Consider the following 24,628-nt stretch of genomic DNA (forward strand, 5'->3'; position numbering starts at 1 on the left):
TATACTGACATGATACAAATGGTTAAATCAGTTCAAGGTTGGTTTTGTTTTTTTTGTAAAGCAGTAGTCTGCTAGTACTACAAATAATTCTGTAAGGAATGTATTTGTTTTTTTTTGTTTGTTTGTTTTTTGTATATGGTTAGGATTCCACTGTATAAGAGCAGTAGTAGAGAAGACAAATCATGAAATTTATATTGCTTGTAACTGAAATACTGATGGAATGAGCTTTTCATGCACAACTTTGTGAGCAAAGAGGACTAAGTGGTATCAGAAGACAAGTCATCTACGGAAGCTTAAAATCATCAGTGCCAGTGTCTGAAAAACTCTGTTTTGGGCTTGACTAGGATACTTTTCAAAAATTGTATGTTTCTTATACTTCTAAATGATCAAAACTGTATTTTGGCTGTTCTGAAGTGAGTGATCTAATGCATATTTTCTGTTCATGTCCTGCCTTTACCAGTGTCTGTTGTCTCCTTTTTATGATGTTTTTAAATGTGTGGAAAAATTTAGTAGAATATTGCAACGTTCTTTACCTTGTTACTTGATTTATTTTTGTTTTCCTACTTTTTGCATTGAATGACAGCTGCTAGCCGGGATGATAGCAGAACCTGCTTTTCTCTCTGAGTATACTATCTTTGCTTTGGATCCCACCAAACAACCTAAGCCACAGAGTGACGGTGTGGTGAGTCCTCCCACCCCCCTTAGCGATGCCTTTAGCAGGGGGAGGAGAGTACTGTACTAGAAGGCAAACCTAGTGTTGCTTGTGGCTTGTTCTCACAAAGGCATCTTAACTACCCTGTTGCTAACCCTGCACTAAATTTCACAGAGGTAGTTCCGGATAGCTCCTGGCTGGTGTGCTGTATGATGTGAATTTATTGTAACACAAAAAATTAACACGTTTTCTGTTACACAGGTAATCCTACTTTACCCAAATTTCAAGTAATTGTTGCACAATTTTGTACACTTGTTGCTTAGAATTCATTAAAGCCATTGAAAGTCTTCCTCTTCATTTTATGTATGTCTGTGTCTATTTCAAGGTAAATGGATATGACAAGCACTGAGATTAGTTTCTCTGCTTAAAAATTATGTGTCTTTTGCTGTTTACAGTGAAAGCCTCATGTCACTTACTACTAGTAGGTAGCAGGAAATTATTATCATACATAGGCACTGAAATTTGGCTACTTCTAATTGGTAACCTGTCTGCCCTTATTACAAGACTCGAATGTCTCTTCTAAATTGTTAGATTTCATTTTAAACATATATATTTCATTGTCTGGAAATGTTTGCATAGTCTACGTCTGGAGAATCTCAGTGAGAAGAGAACAAGGGGAGTGGGGAAAAAGAAGCAGATATAGGGAGGAGAGCAGCCTTCCCATTTCTAGCATGCACATGCAAAGCTGTGTTATTCTTAGTATTGCCACAGAACTGGGATGGCATCTTTCATGTGCTTCAGAGCCATGGCATTCCTGAGCGCATAATGATTCAAAACAGTATTTGAATTTTAGAGTCCCAAGTCATCCTCAACTCATGATTACCTTATTTTTTTAAAATTTAGCAAGTGCCTTTTTTGCTGGTCATGCAGAGGCTGAAAATGAAAAGACACTGAAAGCTATAACAGGATAGAAATTTGATAAGGAAATGGGCATAGTGTAACACATCATTCTGGGATTGTGTCTCAGGCTAAGCAAAATTGGGCTGAAACTGCTTAAAAAGGTGATCTGTGGAAAGTCTTCATATGTTGGGCTGTGCTTGCTACCTCTGAGCACAGATTCAGTACTAGCTCAGTCAGTCCTCCTGTTCTTGAGGTTGAGCTTTTTGATGAGGAGCAAAGTGGACATTCAGGCTGTGCTGACATCTGTAGTTTTGAAATAGTAGCTAGATTTATTTATCTTAGTTTAGGTATTTTTTGTCATATTCAAGGTCCAGTAATAGTTGCTGTTCTACAGATAAAATGAAGCTTTTCTATATGAACAGCAGTAAGCGTTTATGGGCTGTTTTTCATGATACTGCAAAATATCACTATTACAGTTGCATTCTGGAAAAAAACACGTTTCTGTGAACATTCTTATGTTGCCTTTGTATTCCCTTAGTATATACTTCAGTGACTAGAGTCACTGTCTCGCATATTTTTATTAAAAAAAAACCTGCATAAACTGCAAATAATTCTAATGTGAGAATTATAGTTAATGTGTTACCAATCTGTATTTAATAATGTTACCTGTAAAACTGATTTTGTTCTCTGAACTTCTTCAAAACTCTAGAGCTGTCCTCTCACAGTAAGATTTGGGGGAGGCAGGAGGAAGAGAATAGTGAGACAGAAGTTTATAAGGAAGACAAGTGCTAATTATATACACATATTAATAATAATAAACAAACAAACAAACAAAAAACACAGGAAAGAAAATGTGTACTAACCTCTTCCTCCTTCCAGAACTTACTCACAAATTTGCAGTACTTGGAGGAGGAGGGAGGAAGAACAATAACGTGTTTTTAACTACAGACACTTTAGCTTTCGCTCTTTAGGCACATTAATTTATTTATTTTTTTTACCTTAGAAAGAAATAAGAAGCTAAATTAGTTTTAATTTCAGCAATAGAGAAGTAAGGAAGCAGGAGTGTTGCTAGAATGCCATAATGTGTTCCTGTTAATTTTGAGCTCTGGTTTATACATTTTAATAACAGAAAGCAACCTTTTTATTAATACTTGTAGAAGTAGCCACTCTCTGGATATAGATACAGTTGTTGTGTATAGTTAGTGGAGGAAAGACTTCTGTTTGTCTCCAGAAAGCCTGTTACTCTTCTGGTTTTAAGACTTTCGAGATGCCAGTGCTCTTTGCTCCTTGTTTCACTGAAACAACTCTTAGGGCTTATGAAAGGTTAGGGCTTTTAAGCTCCTCAAAGCCTCTTGAATCTATACTTATATATAGCAAGCTGTATTCGTGCTTACCTTTCACTTTCTGGACATCAGCGTATGACCCTTTGCCCTAGAACGCAGTGAGTTAGAATTGCAGGAGGCAGAGAAGTGTGATGGTCCAGGTTTTGTATTATATATAACCACTATGTCCTTCGTATATTTGCTAATGCAATAAATTGTAAATCTAAATCTAGGCTCTACTTTTGTGTACGTAGACTGAAAGCAAAGATGTCGGCACAATGAAGAGGAAAACTTTAAACGTGGTGGCATTAGTTTTAGTTTTGAGATGGCATTTTTTAATTTTTGGGGTTCTTAACAGTTGAAAAAAATAGGATCCATGCTTTATGTATTTATAAATACCTTATTAGATTTAATACATCTAATTAATCTTGTGTTCTAAAATGTCTTAAATATTATTAAATTATCCTTGTGAATTAGATATATAAACCCTAAACAGTTCCCTTTTGTTCTTTTTCTGGTAATCAGAATACATGATTGTTGAAAGACGTGCTTGTAGAAAGTCGGCAGTTCTTGGTCAAGTACATCTTTCTTTGTTAGCACTACTGTGATGCAGCAGGTGCTTTATTACAAATTGTAAAGCAGAAAATAGTTTTTATTTGAATTACTGTTACAATTAACTTCACAGTTAAGAAATGAAAACAAATAATGCAGCCCAGAATAATAGTGTAGGAGTGCTTTAGATTAAAAACCAGTAAGAGCTCTTAATCCACTAGAACTAAATCCACCGCAACAATGTAGTGCAGAATGTAAACAGTATGCACAGTTTGCTCAAGCCAGGTGAAATGAAATTTCCAAATCCAAACGGACTCCTTATATGGCTCACAATTGCTCATTTTACCTAATCTGAGTCTGGATGGGTGACTGCTTGTTTCTCTGGCTTCCTTAACTGTCTGGATTTCTTTCTGTGTTATTTTAATACTTTCTTGAGTTTAGTTCATATCAAGCCTTCGATTTTACAGATTGCATATGAATTTCAAGGTACATCTTGATTAAAAATAAAAATGTACACCACTTTTAACTGAATTCCTTAATCCATATCTCAGTGCTTTTCTTGGAAAAAAATGCATCCAAGATATTTTCTAGTGTTTTGCTACATCAGTCTGACCTGGCTTAAGCACTAGAAAACTGGATCTGTACAGGTTTGGAAGCACCTGAGCATAGGAAAAGCAGGACAGACAGACTGGGCACAGGAATGTCTGAAATCTATAATAAAAATAAAACTTATTTTTAGTTGATTTTTTTCCCTCCTTATTTGTGAGTGCAGAAAACTGTATGTGTCTAGTCTTGCACAGGATGTGTTTTCTGAAAGCCTAATGTTCTTCCTGTGAATGTTTGGAATCTTAAACAACAGGTTTTTATCTTTTTCATCTAAACCTCTTAAACAGTGTTTTTATCCAGGTAGTGTTTCTCCCCTCCCCCCGTTCTTAAATAGAGGGAGATAATGTGATTCCACTGATCCTCATGTCAGCTGTAAACAACACTGGTCATCAGTTTGTTGTTGGTGTTGTTTTTCCTGCTATCGTTTAGGCTTTTTCTGGTGTTCCTTTGATTTGTGTGTAAATGTTACACAAATAATCATTTTGAATAATTAAGTTGGAGATGTCTGTATTTGCAGATGTCTCATACTAATCCATGCACACAAAGCTGCTTTGTAGATCGCTATATTGCAGCAGTCTGTTTTGAATTTAACAAACTAGCTTGTTTGCATGAACACATCGTAGTAAACTTTTTAAAGAAAGTACTAAAAACACAGGCAAGAAAAAAGCACAGATGCTGTTTGTAGGAGTCGGTGACTGATAGTCATTATAGTCTCTTCCTTCTAACAGTTGCTTTTCCTCCTCTAGAATTTACCTAAGCAACCAATTCCCAGATCTGCAGAAAACAATGGAAGTGAACCAGCCTCCCCACAGGTACCTATGGGGTTTTTGTTTTGTATTTCACTGCCATGTTACTAATTTAGCGTAAATGCCCAGTGTGTGCCTTCTTACTGGAGTAGGGATGGATGACAAGTACTTTGGTATGTTTTAAGATGGTATTAAGATTGAAAAAATAGTAATTTCTAACGGAAGGAAAAGAACTGATGATCTTAAAATAAGGTCATCACTTGTGATAATGGTGGAAGCCATCCTTTCATACGTATCAGAAATAAGTCCAATTTGCCAGAGTGGGATTAGCAGCATTTCCCAGCATGCGAGTTCCAGCATGGGCTACATCACTGGGTAGTGCTTTAAAATCACTTCCATAGCACCACCACTGTATGCTACCATAGCATGGGCCCTTCTGTTTTAGTACAGCACAGGGACTTTAGTTGCATAAATCAACAATTGCATTTTATGTAAAAACTGTAAAGCCATTTAAAATAAAAAAGGACTGTTTAAGAATACATGCTAGAACTATCGTACAAGGACTTTTACAATAAATTTATTCTCTCAATCATAGGAAAAGATCTTTGTATCTTTGAGATAAATACAATCTTCTGTTTAATACATCAAGAAGTGAGTCACATTTATATCCTTTTTTTTTTTTTTTTTTTAAATTTGGGGCAAAAGTAAATACAACTATTTATTTCAGATACATAGTCATTTTTTAATGGGGTTGCACAGGAGCAGATTCTTCCAGGAGCTTAAATCAGAGCTGTAGTCTGTTGAATTTAGTAGCCATCTGAAACTGCCCACACCTGGCAGCTGCATGTCTGTTTTTTCTGCACAGGGAGATGACTCTCCTAAGGGAGTGGTAGCTCTTTGGTGTCACCTCTGTGGTGCTGTTGGGTAACGGTGGTTCCTTGGCCATGGCCATGTCTCTGTTTCCCCAGCGTTAGTGTACCTGTCAGCCTCGAAGCAGCGCACAAGTAACTCCTTGCTTTGGGTTTTTGCAGCCAAGTGACACTCAGTCTTTCGCCCAGCGCCTTCAGCTCCGTGTGCCCTCCATGGAGTCATTGTTTCGAAGCCCAGTAAAAGAGTCCCTGTTCCGCTCTTCTTCTAAAGAGTCCCTGGTACGAACGCCCTCAAGAGATTCCCTGAACCGGCTGGATGTAGATGCAGCCGGTCCCACCTTCGATCCACCTTCTGACATCGAAAGCGAGACTGAGGAGGCCCCGGGAAATGCAGATGGCCTCAGCAAGGAACAGCTACTGCAGCGACTGCGCCGAATGGAGCGCAGCTTGGGCAACTACAGAGGAAAATATGCAGAGGTGGGTAATGTCACTGGATGAGAGAGAGGGGAAAAATAAGACTAGCGTACTGCAGTAGTGGATAATCTTGTTTTCCTCTCTGGAACAAATGGGATCCTCTTATAGCTAGCAGGGACATTTAATTATGATTGTAAGTCTAGTTATTTTTGGCTTAGACAAGCCAAAGCTGTGCTGGTAATGCAGCACGGAAATGCTTCTCACAGAATTACAGAACGGTTGTGGTTGGAAGGGAGCTCTGGAGGCCATCTGGTCCAAACCCCTGCTCAAGCAGGAGACTATCTAGAGCAGCTTGCCTAGGACAACGTCCAGATGGCTTCTGAAGATCTCCAAGGAGGGAGACTTCACAACCTTTTGGGGCAACCTGCACCAGTTCTCCATCACCCACACAGCACAGAAGTGCTTCCTGATGTTCAGACAGAACCTCTGGTGCTCCTGTGTGTGCCCACTGCCTCTGGTCCTTGCACTGTACACCTCTGAAAAGAGCCTGGCTCCAGCTTCTTTACACTCTCCCTTCAGGTGTTTGTAGACATTGATAATACACCCCCTGAGCCTTCTACAGGATCAACAATCCCAGTTGCCTCAGCCTTTCCTCATTGGAGAGGTGCTCCAGTCCCTTGATCATCTTGGCGGCCCTTCCTTGGACTCTTTCCAGTATGTTCACGTCTCAATGTACTGAGGGCCCAGAACTCCAAGGTGCAGCCTCACCAATGCTGAGTAGAGGGGAAGGATTGCCCTCCCATGACCTGCTGGCAATGCTTTGCCTAATGCAGGCAAGACTACCCCTAGCCTTCTTAGCTTTAAGGGCACATTGCTGACTCACAGGTCTGCTTTCCAGCTGGGTGGCCCCCAGCATGTACTGGTGCCCAGGGTTGTTCCTACCCAAGTGCAGGACTTTGCATGTCCCCTTGTGGATTTTCATGAGTTTCTTGTCAGCCCACTTCTCCAGCCTGTCCAAGTCCTTCCTTTTGTTCTCTTGTTTGTAAATAATTCCATGCTGTCAGCAACAGAGATTAGCTGTGGGTTATTTGTGTGAGTGGTGTCCTCGGATATCAGTCCAGGAGGGTTTCTGCTGGAAACCCTGTACTTGGGGCTGGAGTTTAGGATGGTGCTGAGTGTGACCTGTGCTGACGTGATGGCAAATTTACTTTGCTTCTCAAACTTGAAGTGCATCTACACTGTGTATTTCACTGCATGCATGCGTCATAGACAGGTGTTTTGTTTTCAGTAATTCAGTTTTGCTCCCCTTAACTTCCAAGTATTCCTATTTATATTTGTCTACTTATCTTGTCTGGAAAAGAAAAGCTTTTGAAGTTTATTTTATTTTATTTTTTAAAGTATTTTGGCTATTGTTGTCAGAATCTATGGAATCTATGGCATGTATACGTCAATTACACTGTTCAACATGTATTTAAAAAAAAAGTCTTCCATTAATTCATTAATTTTTGACTCCCATTAGTTTTTCACTATCTTCCTACTAGTATAATAAGGTGTATTTTTTGAAAGTTTATGTAAACTGTCTTGCTTAGTTGAACATTCTCCAGTTTGTAGATTAACTTTCTCCATCAAAAGGACTTTTTTATTTGTGAGTTTTTCCATTTCTTTGGATTCAGTTTAAAAACTTGTTTTGCTAGAGCTTGGAAGAAAGGTGTTTGAACATATAGTGAGAATTGAAGATTTAATTTTTTTTCATAAAAAGAAGAATGCAGTTAGCATCTCAAGAATATGGTATGGGAAACCATCCATGATAGTTTTAGTTTTCTTTTAAGTGTAAAGTAAGTATGATTCTGAAATGAAAAGTAGCCTTGAATTCTGAAAAATCTTAATTTATTTTCGATAACATTTTGAAGATATGTGGTAACTTAGAGATTTCTGGTTTTGGTGTTTTGCATTTGTTTTCCTTTTTTTTCCCCAGTAATTAGAAAAGGGTGTATTCCAGTTCCAAGTGCCATTGTGCTACTTCAGCTTTGCACAACTTATGCAATTGTGATCAAATTTTTAATTAAACTAAATTGTGCAGTTACTCATGAAGTTCTTCTGTCAACTTACAATGAGAAATATTGTTCATTCCCAGTCTTTGTCTACTGAGTATATGCAAAGCACGTGGAATGAGAACATTCACTGTTACACAAACCTTTTATTTGCTAGAGTTGTAAATGTATTTTTTAATGTATAATCACTTTAAAATTAAATTTAAAGTCTCTGAGATGTGTACCATTTAAAAACGTACATCCCTGTAGGGCAATTCTCTAGGTTGTAACTTTCTGATGTAGTTGTTTTTAGACTGCCTGTACTAAATCATTAGAGTTCTCAGAGGTACTTTCAGTGAAGGTAGAACTGTGCATGAATGCTGTGTTGCCTAATTATTTTGTCATGTTTATTTTATTTAGCACATTGGAGATATTTTATAAATGAAAAACAAAAGCACAAAAAACAATTGCACAAGACAGTTGCTTTCATATGCTTCTGTCGGAAGAGCTTTCTCAAGTGAAGTGAGGAGTTTAAAAAAGCAGATAGTGATACAACTAAGCAAATTCATTTTGACTGCTATAAGCGAATGCATTATCATCATTATATCTGATTTCTGTATTTTAGCTGGTGTCTGCTTATCAAGTTATCCAACGAGAGAAGAAGAAGCTACAGGTAAGCATTCCTATTCATCTTCTATTACCTGAATGCTTTTCTGAATCTTAAAATGTATAGTGCAATTACAGATTTAACTTTCAGTCTATTGTGTATGTACATATGTGTATGTGTGTAGGTATATGCTTATATGTTCTCATATATTTGTTATCTAAACAAAAATAAACAGAAGACTTTCTCATAGCTTGGCATCCTTAAAAATCCCAGATAATACTGGTTTGTCTAAACAACTGTGAAGCTATTGTACTCCTGCATTTTTGATTGCATCAGCTGAATTCAGGTGATGGATTGACATTCCACAGTTGGCAGTTTTGGTAATACTTACACATCAAGTTTGACTGTAAAGAGAAATACAAACACATTAATTCTTCTACTGAAACATAATTCTGTGAGTTTATTTACACTTTGTATCTAAAGCTATATTTAACACACATTATATTTATTCCTTTTTAAGGGCATTCTGAGTCAAAGTCAGGATAAAGCACTTCGCAGAATTGGAGAACTGAGAGAGGTAACTTCCTTTATTGTTTGAATGTTTACTTTCATAGCATACATACAGAGGATCTTTCTCTGCCTAGCTTTTGATTTTTAAATTCATTTTGCAAAATATTTTCTATTGCACAGCAGGGGGTTTTACCACTTGTTTCCATTACCTTACATGGGATTGTTTCTCTGGCTTGTTTCCCATTCAGCAGCTTATTGTCACAATCTAAGAGCAGTTCATAGTACCAACTGAACTGCTTTTCTGTTCACTGAAATAGATAGAAATGCACGTGGTTTTTCCAGTGTTGTTGGGCCCAGCAGTTCAGTACTGTTCGGTAGAACAGTAGAACACTGAAGAAGACTGCAACTAGAATGCAACTTCTAGCTTTTCTGGTATTGAGAAATGCTAATGTTAGGCAAATACAAGTAACAAGCACTTTTTATAAGTTTTTGTGTCTTGTCAGGTTCACTGGTTTCTTTGCTGGTTTGTTCTATTTTTTTTTTTTTTTTTAGGATAAAAGTAATTTTAAAAATACCCACAGCATTAGTGACTTGTCAGTATTTTTTTTCCAGTTTGCTACAAGTCAAATGTAAGAAATACATTCTGCATTAAGTGTATGACTATATGTTCCACTAGATTTAGCTTTTCAGTGTTTCAGTACTTAGTAAAGTTTGGAAGATCTATATCTACAACAGAATTAAAGCATTTTTATTAGGAAAAGGGTTGCATGTGTGCATACTTATCTTTTTACTCCTTTTGTCATAGCCTTTCTGATTAGAGAAAGATGTATTTGATGTAAATCTACATATATAAACAATACTTATAGAAGTTAAAATATATATATGGTATAGAATTTATTTATTTTCCTTGTAATTCTTGTAGATTTAAAGATTCCTTCAAATTTAAGACTTAAATTCTTTTATATTGATTGAAAATCTTCAAAACCTAGTTCTTTGGTCTTCTGGAAGACCAAATATTACAACACTAAGTAAAACAGACTTAAAATTACAAATAAAGAAAGAAATTACAACTAAAATGGGAAGTTTCCACTGTGGAAGCTACAGTGTTATAAAATTCATTATTCATTGCTGTAACCACTCATTATCAGAGGCTACTGTATAAAAAAAATAGAAGTTTTCTTCATCATGCACTCTGTTCTTCCAATAAATGAGTTGAATAAGACAAGTTTCTTCTAAGAGGGTCGTGTTAGAATAAGTTAAGTTTCAGTGTGAATAGTCCTTTGAAATAAATGTTTCTTCTGCTTACATTAGTATTTTCTTATTAAGAGTAATTCTTCAGTGGCAGTCCTTGGTGTTTTGCATCTCTGACAGCAGTCAGAAAGAACTGTTGGATGTAAGGAGGACCTTTCCAGTGTGTTTTTTTTTTTTTTTTTCCTCTCAGAAAATCTCTTTGGCTGTTGTTGCACTGAGCTTCTTTGCTTTGGAAAGAATTGCTTCTAAAGCTCAGAAGCATGAGAAAGAAGTGTGATCATTAGCTATGGAGAACCAGATACAGTGCAGGGTTAAAAAGTGGATGTAGTTACTTGAGAAGCAAGAGGAACAGTTTTCCCAGAAGATGCCTTGCAGCTCTGTCCCTCCAGTGTGTGGCTGGGCTCTCAACATGTGGTTAGCTCTCTCAGCTGCGGGACACAAAGCTGGGATTCGCTGCTGGAAGGAAGGCATAGGCAGCAGGAGATGATGAAAGTGGGATTCAAAGTTGGATGGAAGCAAAGCAGGAGGCATCCAGTGCCCCATGTTTTGTCTCTTGCTTGCTTTTTCATCCTTTCTTTGTGCTTTCTGTCATCCTTTGTGTTTGCCTGGCTAACAGAACCCATATTTAGAGGTGGCACTTGCCTTTACACAAGCAACCTTTGCAGAATAATCAATATGGAAGTGTTGGCTTTCTGGGGTAAATATTCCTGTGAAAGACACATGGATGAAGTAAATTAAAAAGTACAAATATGGAAAATGATTTACAGTGCATGCATAAAACATATGGTGCTGATTCTTTTACTAAGAAGTTGAATGTGAGTTAATTCAACATTTAAATATCTTTTTTTCTAACAACTAATTATTTAAATAAATAAGTAAACTTTAAAAGCATAGGAAGTAAACAGAAGAAACCCTCTTGATACAGTAATTTATAAAATCATGTAAATATTACCAATGCGTTTAGGTTACATCTGTATGTTTCTAAAGGTGTTCAGCCAAATGAATGCAATGAAGTAGCAAGTAAAAAAATTTTTTTGAAGTTGTTTAGCATTCTCTATCTCATTTGAGACACCTTTCAGGAACAAAAAAACAACTTTCTGTTGTTACAAATGGCGTTTGTCACATTTAGAATACTAGCATATTGAATGAGCATAAAGGAAATTTACAGTTCTGCTGTTTATGTTGATTTAATCTGATGGTGAAATAAAGAATCTAGTTTACCAAAGTGCAACTATTAATTTTCAATGTTTGTGTGGAAGACAGTTTTCAGAAAGAAGCTTGAAGTGATCATGACACAAACTTATTTTTAGGAAGGAGGAATCTTTGATAATGGATTAGATCTAGTCTCTTACTATTTTAATGCTGGTAATAGAATTAAATTGTTGTATAGTAAAAGAAATGATTATGATTGTGTTCCGGAGTCATAATTGCAATGAAGTATTTTTAATATTTTATAATATATAGGTAAGCTTCTTAAATTCACGTTTCAATTTTCATCTGAGACACATTTTTTTATGATTCTTAGGAGCTCCAGATGGATCAACAAGCTAAGAAACATCTTCAAGAGGAATTTGATGCTTCCTTGGAAGAAAAAGATCAACTTATTAGTGTCTTGCAAACTCAGGTAAAACACCTTACCGAAGAGATGTTTTTGAAAACTGCTCTTTCCAAATATTTTTTATGAATTACAGTATTTCCCGTATTTTGTGTCCATGCGTTATTATAAATGCTACTATGTTTTAAAGCTTCTTCAGAATTTATGATTTTCTAGAAATTAATTGCGTCTTTGTAGTAGAGAATACCATTGTATAATCTTACTCTTACTAAATGCGATTTTTTGATCTGCACCTAAATACCTTTTCAGTGTCTTTGTTATCAAGAAATAACATGAGCAGATGTTTGAGCTAAAAATGCTTTTGCAAAATTGGTTTTGTTTAAATGGTCTTCATTGTTTCTCTGCACATAATTGTGCTTTTTTTTTTTTTAACTTGGAAACATAATTGGGATTTTAAAAAATGCTAAAAATATTCAGACAGATTTTTCCTTTACTTGCTGTCAGGAATAGCTCTCGTTAGTGTTGAGGATGAAAGTACAATCTTAGAATCCTTATATTTTTAACAAAGAGTATTTTGTTTAGGTATCGTTGCTGAAACAGAGGTTACAGAATGGTCAGATGGGCACTGAATTACCTGATCCAAATATCCAGTCTGACCCACAAGTTCAAAGTCCAACAAAAGAAATCAGTGCAGAAAATATTGCAGAACCAGGAAGCAATGGTAGGTATTGGGGCTGTTGTTAAGAGATCTTGAATTCCGGGGAATAAGCCTACTATGATTTGTGATGGATATATATGGATATAATAGTACTCAAGGCACAACACATTATAGTAATGATATGTTTTCTAGAAGGGGCAGTTTTTCTAGAAACAGAATGGCACCTGGTAGACATGATAACCTTACAAAGATGCTTAATTTCCATAGAAATTAAAATCTGGTCCATCTTGCCTTAATAGCAATAATTCTATTTTAGGTATTGCTGTTGCCAGTAGAGGTTGTTACTGTCCCCACTTAATATTAAGGTTTTTTGTCTGGTAAGCAAGGAACTATCCCTAGAGTTTAGAGTATGTCCCTAGAGTTGCCAGTATGTCTCCTTTTATGTGCTTTTTCCAGAAAAGGTAAAAGTAAAGATCAATTTTCATATTCATGCTATTGAATAATCTCTTTTAAGTGTTCCTCTCATAATGAGGTTATCTGAGCAAGGGGAGTCCCAGTATTGTTTAAATCTGATTACTGAGCCTGGGATATTGTGCTGCTGGGATACAATGAAAGTACTGTTCATCGGTATCCTAAATAAAAGTTGGGGTTCAGACAGAGATGTACATACATCTTGAAGTAATTGTTCAGGATCTGCTGTGATTTTTTTGCGTTCGGACAATATGTGAGATTGGAGCATAGATTCTTCTTATCCAGTGTTGTGCCTTTTGTAGTGCTTATGAAATAATATTAACTATCTAGTCTCCAGGAATCAGCATTCGGATGTGCTGGAATCTGCTTCAGGATTATAGTGTGTGAGACATACAGTCTCAAAATGAAAGTCTGTGAATGTCTGATCCTATTTTCAGATCATCAGGGCAGAACACACAGTAAGATACAGGGAAGGGTACAGCATAAAAAGACACTGAACTTGACCTTTTTCCTGCCTAATTCAGTATTGCCAACCTGGGTATATAAAAATTGTCATACCCAACACTGTGAAAAGAGGAGTCTGTTTGCCTCATAACTGGGAGATGTGATCTGTTTTGCTTAGCATTTTTCCCTCCACTTGTGAATATTCACCTAGTGGCAGCGGACAGTTTTATAAATCTTGGTAACTTTTCAGTTTCATGGAAAACCTTGTTGAGTAATAGTTTGTTTTTTGCTGCTTGTATAGTAGCTGGGGCTTTGTGAAATAATTTGGGATTAAAGACTGTATTTGCCATCCTGTGTGTGTGTGTGCACATTTCTGTCTGGACCTGAAATGCAGTTGTAATAGTCACTAGGAAGTTCTGCAGACTTTGCACAACTTTAGAGAGCTGTCAGTCTCACACCGTGTGAACGATGAAAGCGGATCTGCATTTTGGAAAAAGCGTGCACATGATAATGTTGGTATGTTGTCTGTAGAGGGTAATGAAGATTCTGTTAAAACACTGGAAACTCTTAATCAGAGGGTGAAGCGCCAAGAGAACTTGCTGCAGCGCTGTAAGGAGATGATTCGGTCACACAAAGAGCGCTGTGCCCAGCTAACCAACGAGAAGGAGGCGCTTCAGGAGCAATTAGAAGAGAGACTTCAGGAGCTAGAGAAAATGAAGGTAAAATGCTCTTAACTTTATGGGTAGCTACCAGAACAGTGTAAGAATTCCAGTATTTGTAGAATGTATACGACAAGTCATTAAAGCACAAACCATCACAAGAAACCATAACTTCTTTGGAGTTCAAGGTGCAAAACCAGCCTGGAATGAACATGTAGAGCAATTTTTCAAAAAGTTGTAGAGAAGAACATGAAATCTTACCATATGAATAACCACTAAAATGGTATCAGGAAAAAAAGTAAATGGGGGAAGGTGAGGGGGAAGGAAAGACTGTCTGGAAGAGAAGACAGGAAGTGAGAAAAGTGAGAGGCATCAGCTATGTAAATGAATAGAAAACAGAAAGGAAGGATAGCGGAAAACACAATATTGTGAAGGTGAGGTACAAATTAAAGGTAAATGCAGTGCCAAAGTTAAATTAAGACTTTGCTCAGTTTTCCTTTTAAGGCCATTCACGCTGAGTTGTGAAGTAGAAGTAAGGTGACTGATAGTAATGGAAGTATGAGAAGTACAGCTGTACTCGGCTTTAGTGCAGGAAAACAGTTGCTCTTCTCTTGGTCTATGAGCGTTAGCTCAGTTTGAAAGAGCTCAAGTGCTTCAAGCACTTTTCAGAATTTTCAGAACAAGAACAGATAAAGTGCTGCATTGCTGAGATTCCTTTGTAAGCCAAGATGGAGGTAGAAAAGCAGATGCCTTAGGCATGTTCTTGCCCAGTTTACTCTATCAACTCTGTTCACAAGAGAATCTGCGCCTTCAGATACCTGAATTGCAATGCAATCTATGGGGCAATCTAGCACTGGGAGATTTAGAAGTAATTTCAAGCTGCCTCCTTTGATTTTGGTGGTCTTCCTCCTCAGCTCTACCTCTGAGGCATAGTACAGGGTCTCATTCCTAGCCTGCTTCATGTTTTTAATGTAACAACAGCTTTGTTGGTCATGGACCAATAATCTATGATTCTTTTCTAAAGCAGAGCCTAAACTGCTTGTCAGAAGCTATTTTCTTACTCCTGGTGACATTTTAAACTCTTGTGATTGGTGGTTTGTTGTTTTTTTTTTAGGACCTCCACATGGCTGAGAAGACTAAACTGATTACGCAGCTGCGTGATGCAAAGAACTTGATTGAGCAGCTAGAACAAGACAAGGTAAACTAGGAAGATTTTTTCTTTAAACTGTAGTTTTGGATGAAGATTGGTTAAACACTGAAAAATATCTGACTTTCTAGCATTAGAAACTGTTCTTAGTTATCTAGTTTGGTTTAGTTTACATCCAATTTCAACAAGCAAATAATTTAAGCTACTTGAGAATTCTATTATATAGATACTTTAGCATGTTCATCTCTTAGGTTGTACTTAATACTGCAAGAATATGTTATATAGGATGTAATTTGAAAAGGCATAATGCTAAGTGGACTAGTGGTTACCTCAATGCAAGATTTTAAAAGTAAAACCTAATGAAGATGAGATAAAATGGAAGGGAATTAAATGCCCAGTTCCAGTTTGTCATTTTTTGTTGCTTACAAGATTTTTTGTCACAGTTGTTACTTAGAGTAACTTCTGGTAGTGTAACAAGCAACACGACTAACTCATCATCTGTGCATGCTCTCTGAGGAGAAGTAGACATGCAACAGTGCTTTCTTTTAGTTTGGGTTTGTTTATAGAATGCATATTTCAGATAAAAGAATCTGTTCCAGGAAAAGAAAATTTTCTGACGGTCCTTGTTCCTTGGAGGAGTTCTTTTCATCACTAGATAAACTTTGCTTATTCATCAAAATAGTTCCTATTCTTACTGTCTTTTTATTATCACTTTGTTTTTTCTGACAGAAAAATACCATGATTTCCAATGTAGCAATAGTGGAGTAAAGTGTATTTCTGACAAGGAGTGTGTCCTGGTTTGAAGTTGTTTTTGATATGCATTTTATATGTTTGTTAGCTTTTTATCACAAGGACCTTTTCCACAGGGCATGGTAATTGCAGAGACAAAGCGACAAATGCACGAAACATTGGAAATGAAGGAAGAAGAGGTAGCTCAGTTGCGTGCTCGGATCAAACAAATAACTACAAAAGGCGAGGAATTAAAAGAACAGAAAGAAAAGTCTGAAAAAGCTGGTAAGAAATTCTGGAGATTATTAGCTTTCACATTGAACACAATGACGCTTCAGCATGGTCTTTATGCAGTTTTTAATCAGTTGTTGTTTGGAATGGATATTATAACATGCTTTTTTTCTGAATGTTCTGCCATATCACCCCTACTAACATTACTAACTTCATTTCCGACCACCAGTTTGAGTGTTTTGTGTGATACTCTGGTCTAAGTTCAACTGTAGCGAGGAGGGCAACCGCTGAAGAAGCTGTACCCTCTTTGTGTAGGAGAAAATATTGATAAAGTATTGTATTGGTGTAATTTCAGGAGGAAAACTTTGGAAAGACCATTTTTAAAAATGAATTATCATAATAATGCCATCTGTATTTGATACAAAAAGCAGCGATGAGTGCATAAGAGCTTGGGAAGAACTAGAGACAGAAGGATGTGTTACAACCATAATAAACATTTTGTTTTGATAAGTGTAGTGGAAGCATTTCTGCCTTTTTTTTTCCTTAGTGAAACAGCAATGATGATACTTTTGTTTCAGTCTTGGAACCTAGTGTTTATACAGCTATTACACAATTAAGTTTGCTTTTGTTGGAAATTTGATAACATAAATGGTGTGCTTGTAGTCAGCCCCCCACTTTGTTTTTTAAACATGAAAACTGTTCTGCACTGTATCTATAAATATTCTTATAGAAGCATTTAATTTGTTCTCATAAGCATTTAGGGTGAGTTCACTGTCTTGGCAGAAGCTAAGATGTGGTTAGTTTGCATAAAACATGCATTATGCTATTTTTTTCTATAATATGTATTATATGAGAAGCTCTAACCATACACTTCATAGCAGTTTATTTTGAATCTGTAAATTAGGCCAGAATGTCCAATTTTAGAGATTAGTTTGTCTGGCGAGTTCATTTTGCTGTAATGCAGAAGAACAAATTTAACATCCAAAACCAGCAAAGGAAATACACAGGGTGTTCATACAGAGGACACTTGAACACCCTATGAAAATAACAAACAATATAACAAAACAAATAAAAAAAATAACAAACAAAATAACAAACTCTTTTCCTACCCCTTCAGGTTGCTTGTGCATTTAGCTTTGGAAAATGCATATTTCAGAAATCAGTAATTCTTTTGCTGAAGTTGGATTTTGTTCACTTCTTGGAGACTAGAAAGCTTTTCTTCAAGATACGGTCTTTAAAAATAAATTCTTAAGTATCATTGTAGTGCTTCTGTAGGTACAAAGTTACTGCTGTTGTCTGAAGTACAGCAGCTTTTGAAGTGGTAGAAACCTCTAATTAGGAAGTAATACCTACATGCACTTGTTAATAATGTAATTTCCTCTGGTTTATGTAGCTGGAAACTGAAAGTAGGTTAAACATGATGCTCTGGCTACCTAGAAAACTTAGTTATTGTAGTGACAAGTAATTTCACTAATGAATAACGTATTGAATACTTTGCACTGTACAAAGAGGAGGTTTGTATGTTAAACATTCTCTCGTTGTTATTTTAAGTGCTTCTGGTAATGTTTATGGTGCATAAGTGTCCACTTTAACTTCAGTTCCTTATTTCAGCACTCTATTAAGCATACATGTATGGATATTGGAACCCTCGGAAAATTCGTTAATACAACTTCTAAGATAGGCAAAATTGTAAGGTGACCTGTTAGGTTTTCCTATGTATTCTAAATAAGTTGTGGTACACAACTGAAATAGAATTTAGTACAGCTGAAACAGTTCTTCTGCCATCTGAGAAAAACACCATGAATATTGGGAGAGCTTGGAATTACTTCTGGGTCACAGCCCTTGATTTTCACCAGTCCTAAGAAATGATGGTTTCATGTATTTGAGTTCAGCATATCTCATGTTTCTTGGCTAGTTAATGTAAGTGATTTTTAATTCTAGACTTTTTTTCTAGATTATGATTCAGTGAAGAATTTACCTTGTGGAATAAAGAGTTTATAGACATGTTAAATTTTACTAATGGCAAAATAAAGATAAGCGTAATACCCTTATACTTGGCACTTACTTCATCATAGTGGCATAATTTTGGCTAACAAATTGTATATTTTGTGGCCACTTCATATTTTGAACTAGTGTTACATATCTGGCTTTTTTTTCTGTGTGATGAAGTGACTTTGCTGAAAAGCACCAGTGTTTGAATTATTACAAGTAGGAATTGTGACAGCTTAATGTTTCTGCATTTCTGTGTGCTGAAATAGTAAAAAGATATGTATGCTTATTTTGTGCATGATATGTAAACTGTAACTGAGTCTCCCAGTTAATGTTGCAGTTCAGTTTTTTGTAGTTAGAGATGCATTATATTGAAATCTCACAGAGCATCTTGTTTTTGTGCATCCACACATGCCAATAAGTGAATCATGGTGCCTTTCCCAAGCCTTGTATGAACAGGACTGGGGTAAGGGCTCTTTTTTCTTACATCAGACATTGGGTGCTTGGGCTGGGCTCTAAAAAGTAAATTATGTGTTTCTCAGGCAATGGCAATTCTTTTACTTGCAGCAACTGCAACTGATTTTTAATGCTTTGCAATGTACATAGATTTATATTTTCCTTCAACAAAATTAGTCATAGCATTTGTAAACTTACTGTTAGGATTCTGTTACTCCTGAATACTTGACATGTCTTTTCAGACTTCTTAGAATGCAGGTTATTGACCTATTTATGTTCTGTAAAGTAAAACAAAGTCCTTAGATAGCAAATTCATACTGCTTTACTTGGCTGTTCTTTGGAGGTGCAATTTCCTTTGCAATCTTAATTAGCTTATGCTTTGCACCTTTCTACAAAGAACGAACAAGCCTCGATTATTCATTTATAAATCCTACCTAGATGTGCAAACCAACTATAGGAAATGGATCGAGCCTTTATTTCTCAAGTAGCTTTTTGACAAGATGCTGGCTCTTGGCTTTCAGTATGAGAGTATGCAAAGCCCTCCTTTGCCATTTCTGTTCAGTGCTTTCTTCACAGCTCCCAGCAGTAGATGGCACTAGAGCTGAAGATAATGCACGTCTGCAGTACTGGTGAGAATAATCAAGAAGTCTTCGCAGTACAGACTGGGATTACTCTGGGTAGCAGAGGCAAGGCAGGGAGAGCTGTGACTAATACCTTGGAGTAGCATACGTAAAACAGTCAACTTTCTAGTGCACATTTTATAAAAGTGAGTTTTGCAAACTTGACACTTTTCAAACTCTGCTCAGGCTCTTTTTAATTATATACACTGCACAGGAAAGCTTCCTGTTCGTTAAGTTTTGTCAGATGAATGAGATCTTGCAAGCCTTGCCCCAGGCCTTGTTGATGTGCTTGTTACTGTTTCTGTTTTGCCAGTGTGCCTATGTGAGTTTTAACTTCATCCATACCTTAGATGGAAGGAGCTTTTCTCAACAGTAGCTGTGCTGGTTGGGTAATAACAAAGGCATTGTCTGCTTTTTGGGTTCGGAATAGATGTATTTGGATAAAAGTACAGACTTGTTATTCTAGGCTTTCATCCACAGTAGAACTAAAAGCTTCAGTAGATAAGGATGTAGTAATAATAATTTAGACCATGTTCTGTCTCCTTGGTGTTAGCCTTCTACTGGTTTGAAACTTGCTTGTGCCATGCTACACTAGAATTAACTACTTTGATGTCAAATGTTCTGTTTTGCTGAAGTGCTAAAAGGGCCTGAGATGCATATAATTTAACTTTTAGAGAACGAAGTGTGTGTTGCTTCTCTGTGCTTTCATGCTCTCTTGACGTTTTATCCACCAGCTTTTGTCTGGCGTTTGTCTTAGCATCCTGCTTGCAATTATGGCGATGCAGCTGTCATACTGCATGTGGCTCAGCTATCACAATCTCAGTAGTCAATCCTAGCGTGATCCTGAATCATCTCTAGTGGATCTGTGGGCTGTGGCAAATGCAATATCCTTCCTTTCTCAGAAGGAATAGGTTTCTCTCAAATAAAATCAAGCTTATGTTGCGTAGAACAAGAATCAGAAAATGCTTATGAGAAAGTGAAGTAACTTAATATCTTTCATCGCAGTTTTATTTGCAAAGCTATATTTGGTAAAAGTTGGTAGGTTTTTTTAGGTTGATTTCGCTGTCTCTGTGTGCTTTTGCTAGGGCTGAAGGGGAATGAGAGAAGTCCCTGCCAATCTCCAGACACAGTTGTGCAGCCTGCATTGGTAATGGGTTGGGGGGTGAGGGAGAAGGACTGGAACCCACCTGCCCCCAGGTGGTGATTGCCTTGTTGGGGACAGCAAAGAACCGTGCTTGGAAACATGGTAGCTACCTCTCATAAGGAGCTATAAGCCTAGTGCATGCTGGCATTGTGCTTTAGACTGTTCTGCTCTTTGAAATAATCTCTAGAGTTCTTAGCTTTTTGTAAAGAGTTCTAGTATTGAAGTAGAATTGGGAATGAAAAAGTAGATACCGTGATGTGCTTCAGTATTGGCAGGGTCCATAGCAGCCCTGTTGCATCCTAAACCATAACTGTTGCTGTGAGTAGTCATAGAAAGGCTTCGTCGGAAAACAGCTGGAAAAGGTCAGACTTTGGGTGAATGAAGTCTTACAGACTTAACTTACTTGAAAACATATTTGCCGCAGTGGCTCATAAATCATAGATTGTAGTTAAAGGCTCCAGTTTCAAAGAAGTTATCTGAAGATTTTTAATTGAAAATTTCTGTTCTCAAATTCCTGCCTGAATGTTGTTAAAGATGGATAACTGTTTATGTTTGTTTCACAAAAAAAGGATTACAGGAATTGCTGTGAATGCCTACTAAGTAATGATGTCTGAAGAAATTAGAGATGTCTGTCTTTTGGGGTAGAGTGCAAGAAGGACTAGCGTACTAAATAACATCTTAAAAAAAGATTTGATGACTGTTCTCAGACTAATATCCAACCAGTCCAAGTTTTTCTGTGCTTTGATAAATTAAAAATGTGATACTGGCACTATGATTTTGAATTTTACAGAGGTTTTTGGCCTAAGTTCTTTTCTGCAAAGAATTAACTGTATACTATGCTGTTTTGAGACTGCGTTTTCTTTTGACATGCAGCAGGGGCTTTCCATATTCACACCCTGTTCAGGAAAAGGGACTTCCCTGATAGCAATGACATTCTAGTCTTGTGTAAATCTCTGCAGGTTCTGCCATCAGTTTCAGTGAGGAACTCAAATGCTGATACTGAAAAACAGCAAGAAGAAAACAGCTCATAATGCAGGAATTGATTTGCTTTTTGTCTACATCTAGATGATCATCTATGGAGTGAATAAAGTATGATAAAATAGTGCTTATCGTAGGAAACAGCTGTGGATTTATTGCTTCTGATGCATAAATTAAAACGATTCAGCAGACTTATGCACTTCATGCAAAAGTAAATAGCTTTTATTGCTCCTGCTTGAGAGTTCTTTTGTAACGTCTTATAGATATTCAAGCTTTTTGATAGCAAATGCTAATTATGTTTTCCTTAGATTTTTTTGCAAAGATCATAAGCATAAGACAGTCTTCGTAACACACGCACGTTTTTCCAGTGTCCCTTTTAATTGTGTTGATAGTAGTCTATATTAAAAGTAAATAGTGAAATAATGAAACTGACAAAAGCCAATTGGCAAAAGTCATCTTTATAGACTCCACAAAAACACAAAGTTTAAAGAGAAGATTATCAAGGTTGCATTGGTTGAAGGGAACAATTCTTTGGTAAATAAATTGCTCTGGTATAATACTTCAGTATTCTGTTCAGGAAGAGCTCTTTCATGAAAAGCTGACATTTATTCAGCACATATAGCCAGAGAAGGGGCCATAGTTTTTTTGTTTGTTTTTTTTTTTTTAATGTGGTTTTTATACTTTATAGTGATTTTAGGGAAAGAAATAGAAGCTATTGAACTCCAGAAACAACTAAGGCATTCACAGCTATTTGTTGATTCTCTTTCCTTTTTAGATAATAAACCCATGTGAATTCTCGATGGATTCTTAAGCTCCTTCTTCTGTCACTTGTCTAATTTACAGTTACTGGGAAGCTGTTCTTTTGATAAGTGATAGAGCTACTTCTTGACTACCTTTGTTTTGTTTTGTTTTTATTTTTTCTTTGCAGCTTTTGAAGAGCTTGAGAAGGCTCTGAGTATTGCCCAAAAAACAGAGGAAGCCCGGAAAAAATTGCAGGCAGAAATGGATGAAAAAATCAAAGCAATAGAAAAGGCAAATGAGGAAGAAAGGGTAAATCTTCAACAGGAGTTAACCAGAGTGAAACAAGAGGTGGTTGAGATTATGAAGGTAAAAGCTGAAACTCCCTCTGTGTTGCTGTTTTAATCTAATAATGCAATTGCAAGTAAACTATAGTTGTAAAATGCATTGATATATCAGAACTTTGTTATAAAATTCTTGCTGTTTAATGTAGTCTAGAAAAAATAACTTCTGGGATTGATGATTTATTTAAAACACAAGATAAACTAAAAAACTCTCCATATAGATGTTACTCACTAGAAGTTTAAAATCAATATGTTAGTCATTGTAAAATGAACAGTGTTTCTTTTACTAGAAGTATGAAAGACTTAAGAAGGAAGGTGGATAACTTCAATCTTGAAAATAACATCTGACAGGGCTTATTACTATTAAGTGACTCAAGTAATTGTTATTTATTCAAAGGAGGCGAATAGGTTTGGTTTCTTCTCTCTGCACTGCTTTTCTTATTGCGGAATAATGCAAAGTTTGTTATTTAATGTTTCAAAATAATTTTTTTCTGACTTGTAATTTGTAGAAGTCTTCAGAAGATCGGGTTGCTGAACTGGAAAAATTACATAAAAAAGAAATGGCAACCAAAGATCGGGAGCTAAATGAGAGATTGCGGGTCCAAGAAAAGGAGTTCCATGAGAAGATGAAGGCAGCTCTTGTAAGGATTGCTAAAATGTCTAGAAAAGACATTTCTCTAAGTCTGAGGTGGAACTAGAGGTCTTAATCTGACCTCAGTCCACAGTGGGAGTCCTTGTGCATTCAGATATGGGTGCCTTCCCAAAGTCCAGGAGCTCAGAGACTTAAGAGCATGAAAGGAAAATAGCTGCAGTGATTCAGACTGAATAATGATAACGAGTCACTATTGATGTTCACTGACAGCTGTATGTTCTGGGAAAGATTCTTATTTTTAACACTTTGTTAGACATGTTTGGTTTTTTTTTGAATTTCTACCTCTGGATCATTGGAGATTGGCCACAGAAACTAGAGAAAAAGAGGTACAAGGAATGAGGCTGTTAGTTGAAATGTATTAATATCCACTGTGTCTGTCTGTGTTATGTTGACAGAGTTATACATGCATAGTGGTTGATCTCTGGAAAAAAAAATCCTTTAAAGTCAGGCTGGCAGGGATCACTGGTTTCTTTGCTCTTTTCTGTAATCTATAGTCCACTTCAGGTCATTGTGCAATTTCATTTAATAAATGGACGCTCATTTATGCTTCTCTTTTGTGGATGGAGACTAGGATGGCTGGAGACTAGGACTGAAAGTGTGAAAATATATTAGTGGTAGAATCGAGTGAGGACAGATCTTTCATTCTCTAATATGTTACTCTCCATTTGGCTGGTCTCCACTATTAAATGCTGAAGTCGCATTACATTTGTAAAACAAAGACAAATGGTTGCCAAGAAAAGAAAATTGAAATGATTTTATGACAACTTTCACAGATGAAATATACAATTTTATTTATTAATTTTATAACAATTTTCACAGATGAAATATACACTGTGTTTTGTATGCGGAGAAAATATGTATGATTATGTTAACTTGTTTATAAATGTCCTATTGTACTATTTTTGAAGGTGTGGACCATTATTATAGTTTATTGTTTTGATCATTTTTATACAGGAGAAAAATCAGAGTGAGTGTTTAAAAACCCTCCAAGAACAAGAGCAACAGGAATCCCTAGCCTTAGAAGAATTAGAGCTGCAGAAGAAAGCAATACAGGCAGAGTGTGACAAGAAACTTCAGGAGATGCATCAAGAAGTAGAGGCTTCTAGAACTGTGAGTAAATATTCCAGAAGAGAAAACACTTTAAAGAATTTATTTTGGTACATATGTTTTATATATATATATATAAATATATGTATATATATATATGTGTGTGTGCATATATATATATATGTGTGTGTGTGTGTATATATATATACACATATATATATATATAAAAAAACTGTGACAGGTTTACAGGTGCTGTGGATTTATTGTCATCAGGTTTGGTTTAATTTCACAATGTAGGATATAAATT

At 36.3% G+C, this 24,628-nt stretch overlaps 1 protein-coding gene across 12 annotated transcripts in view; it reads left to right on the forward strand.

The window, feature by feature from the left end:
* The window catches only part of GOLGA4 (golgin A4), a 70,676-nt gene that overhangs the window by 18,093 nt on the left and 27,955 nt on the right, over positions 1-24,628 (forward strand). For 7 of the 12 annotated variants that reach the window (XM_068675016.1, XM_068675010.1, XM_068675012.1 and 4 more), the window contains 13 exons: positions 584-682; positions 4,779-4,844; positions 5,810-6,124; positions 8,717-8,764; positions 9,219-9,275; positions 11,985-12,083; positions 12,597-12,735; positions 14,119-14,306; positions 15,361-15,444; positions 16,260-16,407; positions 22,469-22,647; positions 23,132-23,263; positions 24,229-24,384. In XM_068675016.1, the coding sequence (XP_068531117.1) occupies positions 584-682; positions 4,779-4,844; positions 5,810-6,124; positions 8,717-8,764; positions 9,219-9,275; positions 11,985-12,083; positions 12,597-12,735; positions 14,119-14,306; positions 15,361-15,444; positions 16,260-16,407; positions 22,469-22,647; positions 23,132-23,263; positions 24,229-24,384 (1,710 nt within the window). Of the gene's footprint in view, positions 1-583; positions 683-4,778; positions 4,845-5,809; positions 6,125-8,716; positions 8,765-9,218; positions 9,276-11,984; positions 12,084-12,596; positions 12,736-14,118; positions 14,307-15,360; positions 15,445-16,259; positions 16,408-22,468; positions 22,648-23,131; positions 23,264-24,228; positions 24,385-24,628 lie in introns of those variants that run through there. The other 5 variants (XM_068675021.1, XM_068675017.1, XM_068675018.1 and 2 more) reach the window with 3 other exon arrangements.

Source organism: Anas acuta, chromosome 2, assembly GCF_963932015.1.
Source record: "Anas acuta chromosome 2, bAnaAcu1.1, whole genome shotgun sequence".
In the NCBI taxonomy this organism is placed as follows: Eukaryota; Metazoa; Chordata; class Aves; order Anseriformes; family Anatidae; genus Anas; species Anas acuta.